Source organism: Prionailurus bengalensis, chromosome B2, assembly GCF_016509475.1.
Source record: "Prionailurus bengalensis isolate Pbe53 chromosome B2, Fcat_Pben_1.1_paternal_pri, whole genome shotgun sequence".
In the NCBI taxonomy this organism is placed as follows: domain Eukaryota; kingdom Metazoa; phylum Chordata; class Mammalia; order Carnivora; family Felidae; genus Prionailurus; species Prionailurus bengalensis.
In genome coordinates this window covers 34,864,876-34,883,567 of record NC_057349.1, presented here as the reverse complement: position 1 = coordinate 34,883,567, position 18,692 = coordinate 34,864,876, and the positions used below count along the sequence as shown (strand labels likewise).

The window sequence follows — 18,692 nt, the reverse complement described above, 5'->3', positions numbered from 1 at the left end:
GCAAGCCTCATCTGGGCTGTCCTCCAGGAGCCACACAGGGTGTGAGAGAATGAGGCAGTGTGGACAGAGTGAGGGCTTTGAGGTTGGCAGATCAAGTTCAGAGTAGCCTTGAGGCTGGCCGTTTCACCTCTCTGAGCCCCCTGGTAAAATAGTAATAAAGCGACGTGCGCGTTAACATGGACGTGCCTGCTCCTCTGCTGAGTGCTTTGCAGTTTGGCCCTCACGACGGTGCTTTGAGGTCTGTACTGCCGTCAGCCCTGTGTTACAGAGGGGAAGCTGAGGCTCTGAGATCTTGCCTCCCTTGTTTGAGGGGACACAGCTAGAAAGTGGCAGAGCCGGAATTCAGACCGGGGCAGCTGGCTCCAGACTGCACCTGCTTCACACACCCCCCGGCTGCTCCATTAGACCTGCCCGGTGGGGTTTGAGGATGAAATGAGACCGTCCAAAGTGTTAGCCCAGGGCCTGGCCCTTGGTTGGTGCAGGGCAAATGTAACATGCTGTCCTTTCTAACCAGCCTGGTGCTCAGAATCCTCCTATTTTCCAGGGCCCTGGGGCTGTGTTTCCACAGGGACTGGGGCACCTTCCAGCCTACTCCTGCCTCACACCCCTGTTCTCTCTCCCTCTCACCAGGATGTAGCCACCATGCAGTTCTGTGCCAACAAGCTGGACAAGAAAGATTTCTTTGGGAAGTCCGACCCCTTCTTGGTGTTTTACAGAAGCAACGAGGATGGAACGTAAGTTCTCTAACAGCACTTCACCCACTTTCGGGAATCAGGGATGGAGGGGTGTGGTGACCCGCCAGGCAAGAGGGCTTGGGCCCGCCTCTTCCCAGTGCTGCCCTGGGGCTCCTGCTCAGGGTGGAAGTCGGGGCTCCTGGGTGGTGCCCTGACACGTGGTAGGGACTGGTGTGTGTGTAGGGGTAAGGGGTGGGGACAGCTTCCAAGCCAGCAGTGCCCTTCTGAGGGGCTCAGCAATGGTGGGTGGTAGGTACATTGGAGGTGAGGGGAGCGGGCAAAAACAGGGCTAAGCTGGGAATAAGGAGCTCCTGTAACAGCCCCTTCTTCTTCCACACAGATCAGTGCCTATCTCTAGCCCACCCCGTCTCCACCCGCAGCCGTCTCGACACCCCACTACCACCTGTGCCCCCCACCCAATTACCAGCCGCTCAGCCTGGCAAATCTGAACCCTTTTACCTGCCCAGCCCCACACCTTGCCACAGGCTTCATTCAAAACCGCACACGTCTTCAAAGCCCCCATTTCCTCCTCTCCTCTCCCTAATCTAGAAGCCACCCACAATATGACAGAAACACACACAACACACTGGCAAATGTAGGTCAGCCATGCACACAGATGCACAGATTCTAGGTTGAGGGTCTGGGGACCTCGGTGCCCCCCACCAACTCACTGTGTGACCTGGGGCAAGTTATGCCCCCTCTCTGGGCCTAAAACGAACCAGTTGGATTAGGAGGTCTCCATGGTCTCTTTAAGCAGTCCAGCTCTGGGAGGCTGTGGCCACTCACAGCTGGGATTCTGCAGAACCAGGAAGCGATGGGGCCAGGGAGGTTAATTAGAGAAACGCTGCTGGAGAAGGGGAACTTGGAAGCAGGTTTTAAAGGAGGGGAAGAAAATGGGTCCTTGGGGGAGGAGCGGGGAAGAATAATAGGGTAGGGAAAATGCAACTAAGTGCAAAACAGGTATGCTCTGAGCAGGGGACAGAGAGGCGTCCACCAAGTTCCCCTAGATTCTGAAACTCTGGGTGTGTGTGTGTGTGTGCGCGCGTGTGTGTGTATGTGTGCGCGCGCGTGTGTGTGTGCGCGTGTGTGTGTGTGTGTGTGCGCGCGCTGGGGGGCAGGGAGTAGCAGGAGGAGGTGTGTTTCAGTTCGAGGGGAAAACTGATTTTAAAACCTGAGGGAACAAAACAAGGGAAATTAGGTATGATCATTTGCATAACAAAAGGAGTCTTTGTCTCACCGAAGGACTCCCAGCAGGATTTCTTAAAATAATTCTTGTTGACTTTGACTTGACTTGAGGGAGGGAGGAAAAGGGCCCAGTGATGCTCTGGGCGCCCACGGAAAGAAAATGTCCCCACGGGTCCCCTCCAGAGAGGCGATGCCTGGCCAGGCCGGGTCTGTCTCTGAGGTGAAGGCCAGCCGGCCCGGGAGAGAGGGATTTTGGTTTGGGAGCAGGAGAGGGGTGTGTTGCAAAGTGTTTGCCAGTGATTGTTCTAGAAGAGCCTGTGTAGGATGGGTGGGGAGGGGGCAGGGAAGAGGGAGAGACTCGTGACTGACACCGCGAACAGGTGGGAGGTGCTGAGCGCAGGCGAGCCTTGCTGTGGAAATGCAGGGAGGAAGCGGGGAGGGGAGGACCTCACTAGGCAGGACTCCGGTGGCCACTGACGGCAGAGCCCCCCTCCTCCCCAGTAGTGGAGCTGTGGGGAACCCAGAGGGTTAAAGATGGCAAAGGAGCTGGTCAGATGGGGGAGGCGATGGGAGTTTATCTGGGGGCGACTTTCGCTCGAAGCATGGGGGCTGGAGCTGTCTTGGAGGGGACGCCCAGGGCAGCTCAGGAAACCCACCCAGAAGCCCCTGAAGGGTGGGCCAGCCTGCGGGCACAGGTTGAGGCTGAACTGGTGCAAGCCGGGTTTGAGGAGAGAGGAGTAGAAGACGGCCCCAGTTAGGAAGAGGACAGGAGGAAGGTCAGTGAGGGACCCCAGGGAGTGGGATGTCATGCCTGCCTCCCCAGGAGGGAAGGGGAAGGAGGCACCCACAGAGCACCCCCTGTGCTCTGGCCCATGTGTAGCCTGTCCTGCCTCGTTCAGTCCCAGTCTCTCCTCTGGGATCAAGAACGTGATGGAGAGCCGGGCTGTGCCAGCCCGCCTGCTGTGTAACTTTAGGCAAGTCTCTTAACCCACGGAACTTTCTGGGAGGGTGGATATGTTCTGTGTCTGGCTATCCAGTGCAGTCGCCAGTAGCTACATGTGGCTGTTGAGTATGTGAAACGGGGCTAGTGTGACTGAGGAACTGGGTTTTTAATTGAATGGAGGTTAATTTAAAGGTCAATAGCCCCATGGGGCTACCACGTTGGACTGTGCAACTATAACGTCCACAGCTCAGTTTCCCAGTGTGCGCAGTGGGGATAATCATAACACCTCTCTCACAGGGTTACTTTGAGGACCGAATGAGTTAATGTAACTAGAACAGGGCCTGGCAGTGGTAGCTGCTGTTTTCTCCCCATTTGACAATGAAGGGGAAGCTCAGAGAGACAAAGTCACTTGCCCTGGGCTGCACAGCTGGTTGAAGTGGCCCTGGGACTGGAGCCTCGCCTGTCTGGCCCCGTGGCTCCTGCTCTCCCGCACCACGTCCTGAGTGTATGCCCGTCTGTCAGAGTGAATGGAGTGGAGTCATGACAGGATGGCAGGGACCGTGGCCACACTGAGACCTGGCCCCCCAGGGCAAGTGCAGCGGGGAGTCGAGGGGTCTGTGGATTTGGTGGTGCGGGGCCCCGGGGGGCCTTAGAGAAAGCAGTTTCAGACAAGAGTCTGAAGCAGAAAACAAGATTACACAGGGCTCAGGGAGAAGCCTGTAGGGAGGAAATCGGGCTCATGCTCAGAAGACTGGGTCAAGAAACTGGCTGGCAGGGGATAGGAGACAGAGAAGTCAGCGGGTCCAGAAAGATGGAGGGGCTGGGAGGCTCCACAGCAGGGCAGCAGGCCGGCGTCACTGGTCCAGGTAGGAGGCCTCTGGAGCCCGGCCAGGGCTTCTGCACCCTGGAACCTCCCTCCCTTCACCGCCCAGCTGCTGCACCTGATTCTCCCCCAACCCTTTCCTCTTCCTGCCTTACCTACCTGCCCCAGCTTGGGCAGCCACGGTCCCTCCTGTCCCCGTCGCCCCTGTTCCTGTCCTCGTCACCAGCTCCGGGGTGTGTGGGGAGGTCTCCCACATGTATCTCTACTCTCCAGTGGGCGGGCGAGAAGGAGCAGAGAAACGCTGAGCCGCGGTGACAGGAATGACATTTTGACTTGAAAATTGCCAGAGAAGAAATGGCACAGGCTGTGTGGGCATGGGTGGGGCCCAGGCACTTTCCGGGGTGACCTTTCCAGGCTGGGAGGGGGCTGGAGTGGCTGCTGGGAGGTGTCAGGGGGACAGCCTCTGCCCCCAGCTCCACCCTGGCTCCTGGCTGCCCCTCCAGGTGGTGGGGCAGGCTTCTGGGACAGGGCCAGCAGGCGTGGCATGGGGAGTGGGCAGGGATGCTGGATTGGAGCCCAGCGGGATAAGCCAATTCAACACTTTTAGTTTGCAAAGCAGGCTCATGGATTCAGACTGGAAGAGCCTAAAGCGTTTTAGAGATTGTCTAAGCCAGGGGCCTTACTTTCACTGCCTTGAATGCCAGTGAAATCTGTGGAAACTCTCCTCTGAGACATACAGATATTCGTTAGTTCGTTCCAAAAAAAATATTTAGTGAACACTTACTAAGTGCCAGGCACTGTTCTGAGCACTGGAGATACACCAGTGATCAAAGAAGACAAAACGCTTGCCTTTACAGGACTTACATTTTAGTGATAGACCGTACGATAAATAAGGAGATACACAGACTCTGTCAAATGGCAAACAGTAACAAGTGAAAAAGAAAAAAAAAGCACGGAAGGGGTCTAGGGGATGTCGGAGTCAGGGGACCAGGAGCTGTCAATTTGATATATGGTGCTCAGGGCAAGTGCTCGTGTCAGAGGGGTGACATTTGAGTAAAGACCTGAAGGAAGTGAGGAGGCAAGCCATGAACATGGAGATCTGGGACAGTGTTCCAGGAGGGGGACAGCAGGCAGATGAGAGTCACCCACCCAATTTCCCCCAATTCCAGGGGTTCACAAACCCTGAAATCCCATCCACAGGTCCTTCCATGGGTCTCAGATGAAGAATGGCTGATAGCAGCCAACTCCCTGAGTTCACAGGGAAGGGTTCTGCTAGCTCAAAGTCACACAGGGTGGGGGGAGGGGGGAGGAAGGGCACTACCCATATCTCCTGATGCTCTGCACCTGCTCCTTCAAACATCACCAAGAGGGGCACCTGGGTGGCTCAGTGGGTTAAGCATCTGACTCACGATCTCAGCTCAGGTCTTGATCTCAGGATCGTGAGTTCAAGCCCCACTTTGGGCTCTGTACTGGACATAAAGCCTACCTAAACAACCAAACCAAAAAACATCACCAAGAACTGGCCATCTAGTTGGGGGGCCTGGGGGGCTCAGTTGGTTAAGTGTCAGACTTCGGCTCAGGTCATGATTTCACAGTTCGTGAGTTCTAGCCCCCCCCCCCCCCCCCCCCCCGTCGGGCTCTGTGCTGACAGCTGGGAGCCTGGAACCCGCTTCAGAGTCTGTGTGTCTCCCTTTCTCTCTGCCCCTCCCCAGCCCATGCTCGCGCGCGCTCTCTCTCTCTCTCTCTCTAAAATAAAATAAACATTAGAAAGAATACAATAAAAAAAGAAAGAAGTAGTTCCTGGCTGGATGCTGCTAGTGACAGGTGGCTCATCACCTCACGCAGCTGTAGTTTCCACTGTCTGGCATCCGCAGAGCCTCTTGGGTTGTGGCCCCTCTGTTGACCTGGATTCTGTCTCCCTCGATTCGGGCCTGACACCTTCCCTCTCTTCTTCACCAGCTTCACCATCTGCCACAAGACCGAGGTCATGAAGAACACCCTAAACCCAGTCTGGCAAACTTTCTCCATTCCTGTGAGAGCACTCTGCAACGGGGACTATGACCGGTGAGATGAGAAAAAGTCCCTCCCCAGCGCAGGTGCACGTGCAGGCTGCCCAGGCAGTATGGGCGGAGCCTCCTGGAGCTGCACTGTCCCTGCCTCTCACCTCCCTGGGCAGTGTCTGCCTTTATCTCCTCCCAGGCCTCCCTCCCCACCCTCCCCCACCGCTGTCTGCCTTCCCCTCCCCCGCATTGGTGAAGACCTCCCCAGGCTGGGGGATTGGGATTCCCCGGGGGAGCCCTTGTGGGTGTTGGGGGTCCTGGCCTGGAGCTCTGCAGGCTGTGTCTCCATGCTTTCCAGTGGAGGGGCAAGTGGGAGCAGGTTGGGGCGCTAGATGCAGGCTGAGGTGGCCGGGGCCCCCACCAGCCCCAACTCCTTGCAGATGGAATCTGGGGAATCAGCATCCCAAGATAAATGGGGGGTGGGGGGTGGGGCGGAGTACAGAGAAGTCGTGAAACTTTTTTGATGTGACAGCTTACTCTTATGACATGCCCACTATCGCCATCACCCTTTAGAGTGTAGACTGTTGGGCGTAGGTCCCGGGTATGCGGCTTCTAATCCTGGCTCTGTGACTTAAAAGCCCTGGCACCCTGGGCAAACTTTGACCTGTCTGAGCTTCAGTTTCTTTATCTGTAAAATGGGTTTTAAATGGCTACCTACCTGCCTTAAAGGGCTGCTCAGAAGCCCCACAAGCAGGCTCTGGTGTGCATAAAATACCAAACCTGGCATTTTGTCCACAAGCGTTTATAGACTTCCTACCAGGCACCAGGCACTGTGCGCTAGATGCTGGGAAATCCGCAGGGAACAAAACACATAGTCTTCACCCTTTGCCCAACCTTGTGGAGTTTACATTCTCGCGGGGGAGGCAGACATTAATCCAATAATCACACAGAGAAACATGTAATTACAAACTGTGGTAAGTGCCGGGGAGTGGGGGGGGGGGGGCGGGTAGAAGCTGGAAGCTGGAAGGTGGTATCGGTCTGTGTTAAGTCACGAGAACCCAGCCTGGTTTCCTGGTGATTGCTGTTGCTGGGGGATGAGCTGGCAGGGGGGTTCACAGGCAGGGCTGCCTGGGCAGCCTTGAGGAGGCCGGGCCTCTGCTGGCCACTTCGACAGGAATACTGGGGTGTCAGACACCTTCGGGGCATCCTGGCCGATGGCATTGGCGTGGGCTCCCTGGGACCCTGCTCGCAGTGGCTTCCGACTGGGTATGTGTGGTGGGATGGAGAGTGAATGACAAGGTGGATGGCCTTCAGACACCCCTGTCTTCCTCCAGGAAGCCCTCAAGATTGCCTTACTAGGTTGCTGATCCAGGAGATGAAGTGGCTCCTTTTCCTGCCTCTTTGTTGGGAACAGAACAGCCACAATCTGCTCCAAAGGCTGTCACTGAGCACCTCCAGAGGCAGTCACAGAGGCTGGCTCCACTACGCCAGCAGCTGTGTGGCACTCAGGGGAATATAAATGTAGCCACGTTTCCATCTTGAGGGAACTTGAAGTCTGACCACAGGGAGTTCAGATGTGTGCACATCTGCATTTTAGATAGCTAAATAATTGTGCAAAATAAGACTGGAGACAAAAATAGGCATTCCAGCCAAATGAACCCCTGGTATGTGTCTGACCGGGTCCTGAGGCTTCTGGGGGGGCTGGGGGCTGGGAGGACGGTCTGGTTGGAGCAGCAGGGTGAAAAGGAGGCTTGGAGAAGGCTGGGAGGAGCTGGGGGGTATTGGTTCCTGGAAGAATGGTTGAGATGACAGGAAAAGGGAGGGGAAATTCAAGGCTGAGGGATGGGAGAGCCTGGCAGGTCAAGTTGCACAGGGTGGGAGGAATTGAGATCTCTGGCTCCTCTGCCCAGAGGCTGTTGGGGGTCCAGCTGACCCCCCACAGCCCTGCACCCTCAGAACCCAACCTCGTCGGGGACAGTGAGGAGGGCAGCCGGGCTCAGAGGCCTGGGGTCACTGTGCAGCCACTGGAGGAGGTGAGGGTGTGGTGGAGGGTGCAGATGGTGGGGAACACCCCCACAGGCCCCCATTTCCCCCTCCCAGGCTGAGCCCCAGACCAGTTTCCCTGCAGAATGGCCAGGCAGCTGGGTCCTTCTCCACAGCCAGGAACAGACTGACCGTGAAGTGAAGTGACTGATGGTAGTGTTAATGGAGGGGCCAGGCATGTCACGCTGGCCTGGAAAACGAGCAGGCCTGTCTGCTGCTGTGCTCCAGGGTGACCTATGTACCCAACAGCCACTTGGGAGGTGCAAATGTCCGGGAGGCCCTCTCAGGGGAGGAAGGGGAGGGGTTTGTGCAAGAAAACAAAGCCACTTTTCCTCTTCCCTCTGAGGTACCTCTTGAAGCCTCACAAGAACACATTCAACTTGATCTAACAGCCTTGTTTTCCAAGCCAGCCAGCACTGGGCACCAGGTTGCGTGCCGTGGGCATTCTGAGCGTCAGACCCAAGTCTCCCTGTTAGGTTGCTCCCAGGCCAGAATGGGAGGCAGACAGGTAATAATAATAATAATAATAATAATAATAATAATAGCAAAGGCTCCTGTAGCACCTCCGTGGTAATTTATGTCTATGAACTAATTTAATTCTCCCAACGATTAGTATTTCCCCTGAAAAAGGTGCTAATACTATCCGCCTTTTACGGGTAAAGGAACGGAGCCCAGAGAGGTTAAGTAGCTTCCCCGGTGTCTTACTGCCAGTCAGTGGTGGAATTAGGATTTGGAACCAGGCAGGCTGGCTAGAGAATCCGTGTTCTTAACCTTCAATCTGCTGCCAGATGGCTGAGACGGGTGTGAGCGGGGTACGTTTGGAGGAGGGCTCGCCCAGGGCCTTGGGGCAGATCTGCTTTGAGCCTGGAGGTGGAAGAAAGACTCAAAAGCCTTGACATCTGCCCAGATCAGGGGGTGAAAGGGAAGTCAAGGTCATTAGTGTTTGGAGCTGGGGTCAAGAGACAGAAATGGAAGTGTGACAGGGAGCCAGGGTGAGGGGCTGTGGGACAGACAGGCACAGCGATGCTCTGCCAAGGGGACGGGGGGACAGAGAGCTGGCAGAGGTGGGGTGCCCAAGGCCTCCGTACAGGTTGGAAGCAGGAGAGAGAAGCAGAGACGGTCGGAGAGGTAGCAGGGTACGCGGGGAGGGCGGCTGTGAGCAGGGCGCTGAGAGGGGAGAATCCAAACAGGAGTTATCAACTCCTATCATGAAAAAGAGGCCAGGAGGATGAGAACCAGGGATCTGTGAGAAAGGATCGTTTTCCTGCCATGATGGGAGTCGGGGGTGGGGGGTGGAAATGAGTTAAGATTGCTGAGTCTTTCAGACATGGGCCAAATTGTGTCCTAGTTGGTTTGAATGCATTCTCTTATTTTGTGCATTTAAATCGCACTTGTAACCCAGAAGTTGGGTACTAGTGACATGCCCATTTCACGGATGGGGAAACAGAGGCCTGGAGCTTCTGTATCTTGCCAAAACAAGGAGAAGGGACATTTCTCTTCTCCAGAAGTCGCCTCTGGCTTGGCCCTCCGGTTTGGGGTCCCCCTGCCTTTGCTGTGTCTCCAGGCCAAACCCACGCGAGCCGGCTGAGCACAGTTGGAATCAGGGGAGCTGGCCTCCAGATCAGAGCAAGTCCAGCCCTCCAGTGGAGTGAAGTGGGTGATGACAAGAAGCACTTCCCCTGCCTTTCCTGAAGTCCCCCTACTCTCTCCTTGAACCTTCTGTGATTTGAGGATTCAGTCCCCTTAAGCCAGATTGCCCTGGTTGGGATGCTGTCACTCACTCACTCACACCTTAATGTTGAATGAGTGGATTTTTAAGAGGGTCAGTTGTCCTGGGTCCTCGTCTGGGGAGAGGATTCCCCAGAATTGGGGGCTCTCACCTCATAGAAGCTTCATGTGCTTCTGCCAGCCTGCTGGAGAAGGGAAGTGCTTCTCCTCTGAACCCAGCCACTACATGTGCCCTGGGTTGGGAGAGTTCTCTCCTCCCCAGCTCGCACGTGCAGAAACTGAACTGTGACAGAAGAGGTTAGGCCCCTGCCTTACGGCTGGGGTTGCATGGAGCGCTGCCATCCGGTCTCGCTGCCTGCTCAGTGAGGCCTGACACCCCCTCTTCTTGGCCTAGAAGCCTCTAGGACTGTTGACTGGGGGGCTGACTCAATCAGGCAAGGGGACCTGTCAGCCCAATTCCTCTTCCTGCCCCGGGAGATGCTCATTAGGAGGCAGACCTGCACCTCTACCGGGGCGGGGGCGGGGGGGGGGGCAGACTATGCTGCCCGTGTGCCAGTGGTGTGTCAAGAGGGGGGCCTGCGGCCTTTGCCAGCGTCCCTCATCCCTGCTGCCCTGCTGAGGCTCACACACACCCAGCTCTGCAGAGCCGCCTTGTGACCTGGGGAAAGCCACACACCCTGGGCTTCCCTTTGTGATTTTGTGGAAGGAAGGGATTGTTACTGGGTGGTAACTTCTCGGAGTTGTTAGATCGTAGTCAGGCAGCGGGCATTGAATAATACTTATGTTCCCTACCATATGCTAGGCACTGTTCTAGAAGCTGAAGATACGTCGGTGAACAAAACACACAAAAATCCCTAGTGTCGTGGGGCTGATATTTTCATGGTGGATAGGGGATTGTTTGGGAGACAGGGTCTTGGACAAAAGGCTGGAGTGTTTTAGATGGAACAGAACAACACGTGTCCAGTGCTGGGGTGAATGATGCGGGAATGACATAGTTGACTCCTCCCAGCACTCCAAAGTGGGTACGATGATCCCATTTGACAGAGGGGTAAACAGAGTCCCTGAGGGGTAGGCCAGTTGCACAGGGCTACACGGCTGGTACCTGGAGGAACTGGGACTGCCCCAGAGCCTGCAGCCTTCTCTGGCCACCTCACTGCCTCTCAGATTAGGGGCTCCGTGTTCTGAGCCTTAAATGTCAAATAAGACGTTCATTCCGTGGGTAGCAGAGGCCCATTTCACTGTCCTGTACCCAGGAGCCCCTTCTCTATTGTGCGGTCCCCAGAAATCACAGTTGGTCTGATATGAGCCTTTATTAGGCCTGTGCTAAGGGGTTGGAGCCAAGGCCCGCAGCCCACAAGTGGCACACGAGGTGACCCAGGGCAGCCCAGCCAGGGCTGGACAGTGACAGAACTGTCCGTAGAGTAGTCAGAGCCATGTCTGGCTTCTGCCTCTGCCTCCCCCTGTCTTGGGTGCCGTTTCTCTTACCTCCTTCTCCCCCAGCTCTGGACGCTGCAGTCTCTGAGCTAATCTGACCCCCTAAGCTGCAGGCATCCCTAGAGCCTCAGCTGAGGCCGGGGTGGGTTTACACAGGAATCCACACTCCAAGTGGTCTTTACCTCGGCTGCAATGTCACATTCCCCAAGGAGCTTTTAACAATCCCCCTGCCCAGGCCGTACCCCAGACCAACTGATTCTGAACCTCTGGGGTGAGGCATTGGCCTCAGGATTGCTAATGCTCGCCAGGGATCCAGTATGCAACCAGGTTGGAAAATCAGTGCTCTCATCTGGAGAAGGTCAGTGGTTCTGGAGCACATTCCAGTCAACCAGGGGACTGACCAAAGCTACCTGTGCCCGAGTACTATCCAGACCAATTGAATCAGGCCCTGTGGCCCTGGGAGTTTTAAAGAAAAGCTCCCCAGTGATTTTTTTTTGGGTATCCAAGGCTGTGGCTGTAACTGAGGTCCTCCTACAGCCTCTGAGCATGTGGCTGTCACTGATCGAGTCGCCTGAGGGGCTGGTGTTGGTGACCAGCACTCCTCCCTGGGGTTCCTGAATGTCCCCTACAGAGCTGCATGGCTCTGGGAAGGACTGGGGGACTTTGGCATTGTGAGGCAGGGTCCTGGCTCTGACCCTCACCTGCTCTGTGACCCTGGGCACATCACTGGGAGCTCTTAGGGCTCAGTTTCCCCATCCGAATATGAGGGGGCTGGAGGTTATCACTCCGGAACATGCACAGCAGAGGCGCTAGGGAAACCTTTAAACTAGATCCCGGGGCACTGCCCAGAGCTGCCAAGAACTGGACCTGGGGCTGTGTGTGTCTGGTGATCTGCCAGGTGGCCCGGCTTGGATGCCACGAAGGTCATGTCCAGCCTTGTCGTTCTAGGAATTGGAAGTGGCAGAGCCCAGGTACCCAGGCATGGGTGTCCCTGATTTAAATAAATTTCATATGAAAAACTATCCAAGTGTGGCCAAATGCCCAAGTGAGGAGGACGACGCATTTTTTCCTTTTTTTTTTTTTTTAATGTTTATTTATCTATTTTTGAGAGAGAGAGAGGGAGAACACACGGGGAGGGCAGAGGCAGGGAGAAAGAATCCCAAGCAGGCTCTGTGCTGTCAGCGCAGAGCCCGATGCCCCAGCTCCGTCTCCCAAACCGTGAAATCGTGACCCAAGCCCAAACCAAGAGTCGGGTGCTTAACCGACTGAGCCACCCAGGCGCCCCAGGAAGAGGCATGTTTATAGAGACCCATCTGCGTGCCAGGCGGGGTTTGCCGACTTGCTTTGCAGCTGTTCTGCAAGGCTGCTGTTGTCCCTCCTTGAAGATGATGGTCTGTGGCTCAGAGAGGTTCAGTGACATCCCCAGGTCCCACAGCATCTGAGTCTGCACCCCAGCCTCTTTCCTCTCTTTCCAGCTCATCAGCTACCTTCAGGAGCCTAGATTTTTTTTTTTTTTCCTTTCCACACAATTCACCTCAGAGAGACATAGTTTTTTTGTTTTTCACAAGAATTTAGAGGGTTCTGCCCCATTTTACATTTTGGTAACAAAAATCCGGTTGGTGCACAACCTACAAGACGTTCCCTCATCGGGAACAGTTAATGTGCCCTGTTGCAGGCGGATCGGCACCCCGCCCCGGGGGCCGTGAAGGCGCATCTGAAGGGGGACAGCGCCTCCTGCTGGGCGCTGCGCAGTCCCGAGGCCTACTCCTCGCAGACCCGAGGAGATGGGCTGCGGCCATGGGCGAGATGATGAGATGTTAAGAGAAGACGGGCCCAGGCACGGGTCTGTGCGAGCCCCATTTAGGACTGAAGGCTGGAGACCCCGGCTCCCCACGCCTCCCCCGCCTCCCCGGACCCTGACCCTGCAGTGGGACCCTGGCAGCTCCCCCCCCCCCCCAACCTCATCCCTGCCTGGGCGTCCCTGGAGGCCCACTGGCACCAAGGGTTAACCCGCAGCCCTCCACCTCCCTCCTCCCACCTCTGGTCTGCTAGCCTGTTGCCATGGAAACGAGCTAAAAATAAAATGGGCTCCCAAAGCCCAGCCCCATGCACAGGAGTCAAAACAAACTAATTAAAGCAGCCAGGCTAAAATGTGAAGATAATTACACCCTCACTCAGGAGCCAGTCGTCGCAATGGAAAAGCTCAGCAGGCCATCCCCCAGTCAGGGGCTCTGGGTCCTTCCCTGCTGGGCTGGCTCCCCACCACTCAGACTCCTCAGACCCGGGGGTCCCACCACACACACCTGCAGTCTTGTCGCCCCCTCCCCAGGAGAGCCCAGACTGGTTAGGCCTGAGATCTGGGGAGCGCCTCGCTCCTGCCACAACAGCCCCGCCCCTGATAAATTCACAATATGGCTTCATCCTGGGACCTGTGTCCCTTCTGGGGTGGCCAAGGAGAAGGTGGGGTGAACTGAAGTCTGCAGCTGTTTTTCCACATTCTCCCTGAAACTTGGGGGAGTCCCTACACAGCTTTCGGGCTGCCGCTGTCCCTAAGACCTTAGCCAAAAGGCCTCAAGATAGTTCCTTTGTCTCTTGGGCTGCTGCGTCTCCAGTGAGGGCAGCTGGAGCCTAGTGGGGGGCCCTGTATCCCCTTTTGGCCCAGGAGCAGGGGAAGGGCCCCGTTCAGGCCCCACAGATGCTAGGTCAAGTTCATCCCACCACGGGCCCTTTGTCTTGCAGGACCATCAAGGTGGAGGTGTACGACTGGGATCGCGATGGCAGGTAAGCAGGCAGGAGGACAAAAGGTGAGCAGGGATGGGGACAGCTCTGGGGGCGAGAGGGTCTTCCCGTGGGAGGTCCCCTGCTCCAGTGGCTTATCCCTGCCCAGCTCCACTGAAGCACCAGAGGCTCTGTGACCTGCATGACAGGTTCCAGGGGCATAAGAGGCCTCTTTTCCCAAAATAGCTGCCTAGCGGCTGGCCAGTGACTACAATCTCCTTACATTTGGGAGAATTAGGATTTTCTGAAATGTGCATATCCTAATGTACAGAAACTAGCAGCCCCCGAGCGACCCCCCCCCCCCCTCCGGAGCATTCATGGATGTGTTCTCTGTGTGAGGCTAAGCACACAGAGGCCCGGGTGACCGGGCACAGAAGACAAGCTCAGCCCTCAGAGACTCCCCCGAATCTAGTGGGGAGGCCCTTGGTGCATCAGAGGATCTGTTTGCAGGGAGCAGGCCCTGAGGGAGTCGGCTTTGGGAAGTGTAAGCTTTTTATTTTTTTTAAGTTTATTTATTTTGAGACACAGAGCAGGGGAGGGGCAGAGAGAGCAGGAGAGAGAGAATCCCAAGCAGGCTCCGCATTGTCAGCAGACAGCCCGACTCATGAACCGTGAGATCATGACCTGAGCCGAAACCACGAAGTATGCTTACTAAGACTGAGCCACCCGGGCGCCCCGGGAAATGCAAGCTTTGACACACTTGAATGGTCTCCATAGCCACGAAGCAGTACCTGAGTAGGTCCAAGCCTGGCCAGTAGGGTGGCACTTTCTAGTTGGGTTTTGGGAGGTCAGTGCCCTCCCTGTCTGTGAATGTGCTCCCAGGGAGCAGCCTCACTGGGAATTCACAGATGAGGACCAGAAGGGGCCTCCTGTGGCTGTAGTCCAGAAACCTCACTGGCTCCTACTTGTCTGTTGGACCAAAGCCAAATACGCCCTGACGTTTGTGACTCCTCCATTCTGTGGAACTGCCAGGGGCGTTGCAGAGGCCCGTACTCCTTATCGATGCCTCTCAAGTCTGCGACGTGGATAGGAGGTACTGTAAAGGGCTGTGCGGACAGCTCTAAGTTAGGCCCTGGCCGGGCCAAGTAGCTCACCTTTCCCCAAGGCCTTCCAAGAGAGGACACCAGTGCCCCAGCACCTGTAAACTCGCTCTGTCCCCCTGTCCTCCCCTCTTCAACCACATCACAGGCACGTCAGCTCCATGTTTCCACCCATGATTTACTTCATCTTACCCGGGAGCTCCCCATATTTCTCCTTCACTGGGGAAAACTGGGGACAGCCACCAGATGCCGTAGAGGCCTGTCATCGAGGAGCTCATGGTCCGAATGCAGAGAGCTAGAAATATGTAGTCAAAATACAGTGTGGACTCAAGGCAGAGCCAGGCCCCGGGGACACGCCTTGGGCATCACTCCCCGGAAGGCACTCCAGGTTCCCTCTACCAGGGACAGTGACAGTGGGGGCAGTCCCGGGAGGTGTGGCCGCCGCAGAAAACACCTCCAGCTGCCTGGGTGGACGTAGCGTAAATGGCCTTTTCAAAAAGTGTCATTGGGAAAATGTCCAAATACGCAGAAAGACAGGCGAGTTTAATGAATGCTTTTAAGCCTATCATCTGAATTTTACAAGTGTTACATGTTGCCACATTTGCTTTATCTGTGTTTTGCTGATGTAGTTTAAATTACAGACATCAAGGCGTTTTTACCCCTAAATATCTCATTGAGAACGTCTAAAAAATAAGGACCTTTTTCTACATAACTGCGAATGCCATTATCACACCTGACGCACGGAACAATCATTCTTGAATACCACCGAATATTCGTTTCATATTTAAATTTCTCCAGTTGTCCTCAAAATCCCTTGCACGGCTGGCTTGTTCCGACAAGAACCCGAGTCCCGTCGTCCGGGGCCCTGCACTTTGCTAGGTGACCACTGGGTTTCCCTACACATGGGTGACCCTGGACACTTCCCCAGGGACCCAGCTTCTCTGCTGGCATGCGCCCCTGCAGCAGGGGCCCCAAGCAGAATGGGGAGCCAGGGGAAGGGATGTGAGAGGCGGGGAGGTGGGCAGAGGCCAGGCGCGGCCTGGGCCGCTTGGTCTCAGCGGCAGCCCTTCCCTTGCAGCCACGACTTCATCGGGGAGTTCACCACCAGCTACCGGGAGCTGGCCCGTGGGCAGAGCCAGTTCAACATCTACGAGGTGAGGTGGGCGCCCTGGGGGCTGGGGTCTGCTCTGATAATACATGACTCCCAGACATTGAGGACTCCAGGGGGCCATGTGTGGGGCTGGGGTATTTGCACGCTCTCCCGGGAGGTGGGTGTTATTGTCCCATTTTACAGTTAAGGAGCCTGAGTCTCGGAGAAGTTGGGGAATTTGCCCAAAGACATGCGGTTCAGTAAGTGGAAAATCAAAAGGCAAACAGTGTTGACGTGTCTGGCTCCAAATCACTGGGTAGCAGTTGGAGCCTGCTGGCCAGGGAGAGGGGACGGCTGTGGAGGGGCCTCCACAGAGTACTTCCAACAAGGTGGGGGGTAGGGGTGCGGGGGTGGGTGGGTGGGGGACATTATCAGAAGGCTCTGCGGCCTGAGACCCAAGGTCCTGAGTTCAAGGTGGCCCTCTGCCTTCATTCAGACCAGTCTCAGGGCCTGCTGAATATCTTAACTTTTCTGGAAGGAAAGAGTCAGAGGAACGGGAGTCAGGATCCCTCCACCGGGACCTGGAGAACCTGGGACAAGGCCCCCAGTCTTTCGGGAGATGATAGTGTTCGCCCTTAAAGGACACTTTCTGCCGCTGAGCCTTTGTGTGTGGGTGTGCTCGCCCTCCCGGGATGGCCTCCCACCTTCCAAATCTGGCCGAGTTCCACCTCCTCTGGTGGCCTTCCCAGCCACTCCGGCCTCATGCTTCCCCCTGGGAACTTCATGCACGGTTCATGCTAGACCAGCTTAACTGCAGATACTTATAACCCTAATAACCACTTGGGTCCCTACCCTGACGCTACCACGTCCTAGCTACGTGACCTGGGCTAAGTTCCTGAACCACTCTGCGCCATGCATACTGAGAATTAAATAAGTCACTAGACCAGTGCCTGGCCCCTAGTGAGCGTTGTTATTATTACATCACTGCTGTCTTCCAGCATCATCTGTTGAGCGTCTGTGTGCCAAGAGATTTACATTTCACCACGGCCCTACAGTTGGGCTCTCTCCTCACATTAGCAGCCACTCAGCTAGTGAAGTTGAAGAACAGGCCTTGACTTCCGTCTCGCTGAGTCTGAATCGCCCCACACTTTCTTCACCCCCTCCCCCTGTGTCTGGGTTCTGAGTGGGCAGGTCTCGTGTTCCGGTTAGACAGAAACTCCCTAAGGGCAGGCCAGGTGACAGCCCTTTCTGTGGCCTCCTGTCGTGTTGGCCCCAGGCAGCGCTGGGCACCCAGCAGGTGCTGATGATCCGTGCACACACTTGAACGAGGCCATTGTGAAGATAGAGCGTGGGTGAATTTCTTTGAAAGGGCTCTGATCCTCACAGTTAATTGCTTTGTTTTCTGCATCAGCCAAGGGAAGGGCTGTGTTTGTTCCCCCACCAGGCAGAGAGAAGCAGGCCCCATCCTTTCCTTCTCTGGCTTCCTTTAAGGAGATTTTTAGGGAAGTGAAGCGAAGGGATTACATCTTTGGGAGTTTGGCTTTTAAGGGTGCTTGACAGGCTCTGAAGAGGCCATGATCTCTCAAGCTCAAAGCAGACAAGGTTGGGTTGACTTGTTTTCCCCATCAGAAACACCATCAGGTAGAAAAGGAACTCAACTCTGGCAGGGCTTGCAGTATGGGGCGGGGGTCACTGAAAGGCCTTTCTAGAGTCCAAATTGCCTGAAGGGAAAACAAGGCTTCTGTCAGGAAAGACCCTTCTCCTGGGCCCCGGCATCCCCCTGGGTGTCTGACTCCTATGTCCAGCTGTCTGCTGGCCACTCCTCAGACTCAGCCTTCCCAAACTGAAGGCCTCTCCACAGCTGTCCCCTCTCCCTGGCCAGCAGGCTCCAACTCCTGGGCGGTCGTTGTGGGGGGCACTCGGGAGTCACCCTCGACACCTCTTGCCCCTCACCCCACATACAGTCCACAACTGAATCCTACCACCTACACATTCTGACATTTGTTCCCTCCATTCCCATTCACCTCCACCGCCATGATCTCCCCCGCGTGGGGGGCTTTGCAACGGCCCCCTAACGGCCTTCCCACCTCCTACCGTCCTTCACTCAGTAATCCAAGGGCTCCTCCAAAATGGCAATCTGACCACCTCGCTGCCCTCCTTAACCCTTGGCTGTGCATCCCCCCTACTGCGTCAGCCCGGTTCATGCAGAGGAGTGGGGAGGAGGTTCCGAAAGACGCCCTCACCCCAGCTGAGAGTCTGCAGAGCCCTTTACCCACAGGGTAAGAGTCCAAGCTCCTCCACACCCCAGCAGCCTGCAATCTGCAACCAGTGGGCGTGCATAAGTAAACTCACATATACCCCTAGGAGGCTCTGGGGTCTTGCCCCTTCTCTCCCTGCCTACCGCCACTGTCAGCCCCATTATGCTGTCCAAGGCTCTCTGAACCGCCCTGCTGGCTCAGCCTCTGTGCTTCACTCCATGGTGCCTCCCCTGGGGCTCCCTTAGCTTTTCTTCACTTGGTTGGGTCTGTGGATCTTTGGAGACTCCCTTTGGGTCTTATTCCTCCTCCAGGAAGCCTTCTCTGCCTGCACACGCACTCCACCCCCAAAGTCTGAAGTAAATACCTCTCCTCGGTGCTCCTATGCACCCCCCCCCCCCTGGCTATTACCTGTTTGTCAAGCTTCCTATCCCCTCAAGGACCATGACGTCCTCAAGGGTGGGGGCAATGTCTCACTCCCTATTCCCAAAGCCGGCACAGCTCCTGGCCCCTGAGAGCCATTCAGGGACTTGCCTGCACAGGAGGGCCCACCCCAGACTTGCCCTGGGGGGCCGTCGGGACCCTGGGGGTGTGAAGAGAGGGCAAGGAGAAGGCGGAGAATTCCAGCCTGGGAGTTGG

The 18,692-nt window shown here is 56.0% G+C and overlaps 1 protein-coding gene across 2 annotated transcripts in view; it reads left to right on the top strand.

Moving 5' to 3' along the window:
* The window catches only part of CPNE5 (copine 5), a 94,999-nt gene that overhangs the window by 58,208 nt on the left and 18,099 nt on the right, over window positions 1-18,692 (top strand). For both annotated transcript variants that reach the window (XM_043591255.1, XM_043591254.1), the window contains 4 exons: window positions 631-734; window positions 5,645-5,749; window positions 13,630-13,671; window positions 15,787-15,862. In XM_043591255.1, the coding sequence (XP_043447190.1) occupies window positions 631-734; window positions 5,645-5,749; window positions 13,630-13,671; window positions 15,787-15,862 (327 nt within the window). The remainder of the gene's footprint in view (window positions 1-630; window positions 735-5,644; window positions 5,750-13,629; window positions 13,672-15,786; window positions 15,863-18,692) is intronic.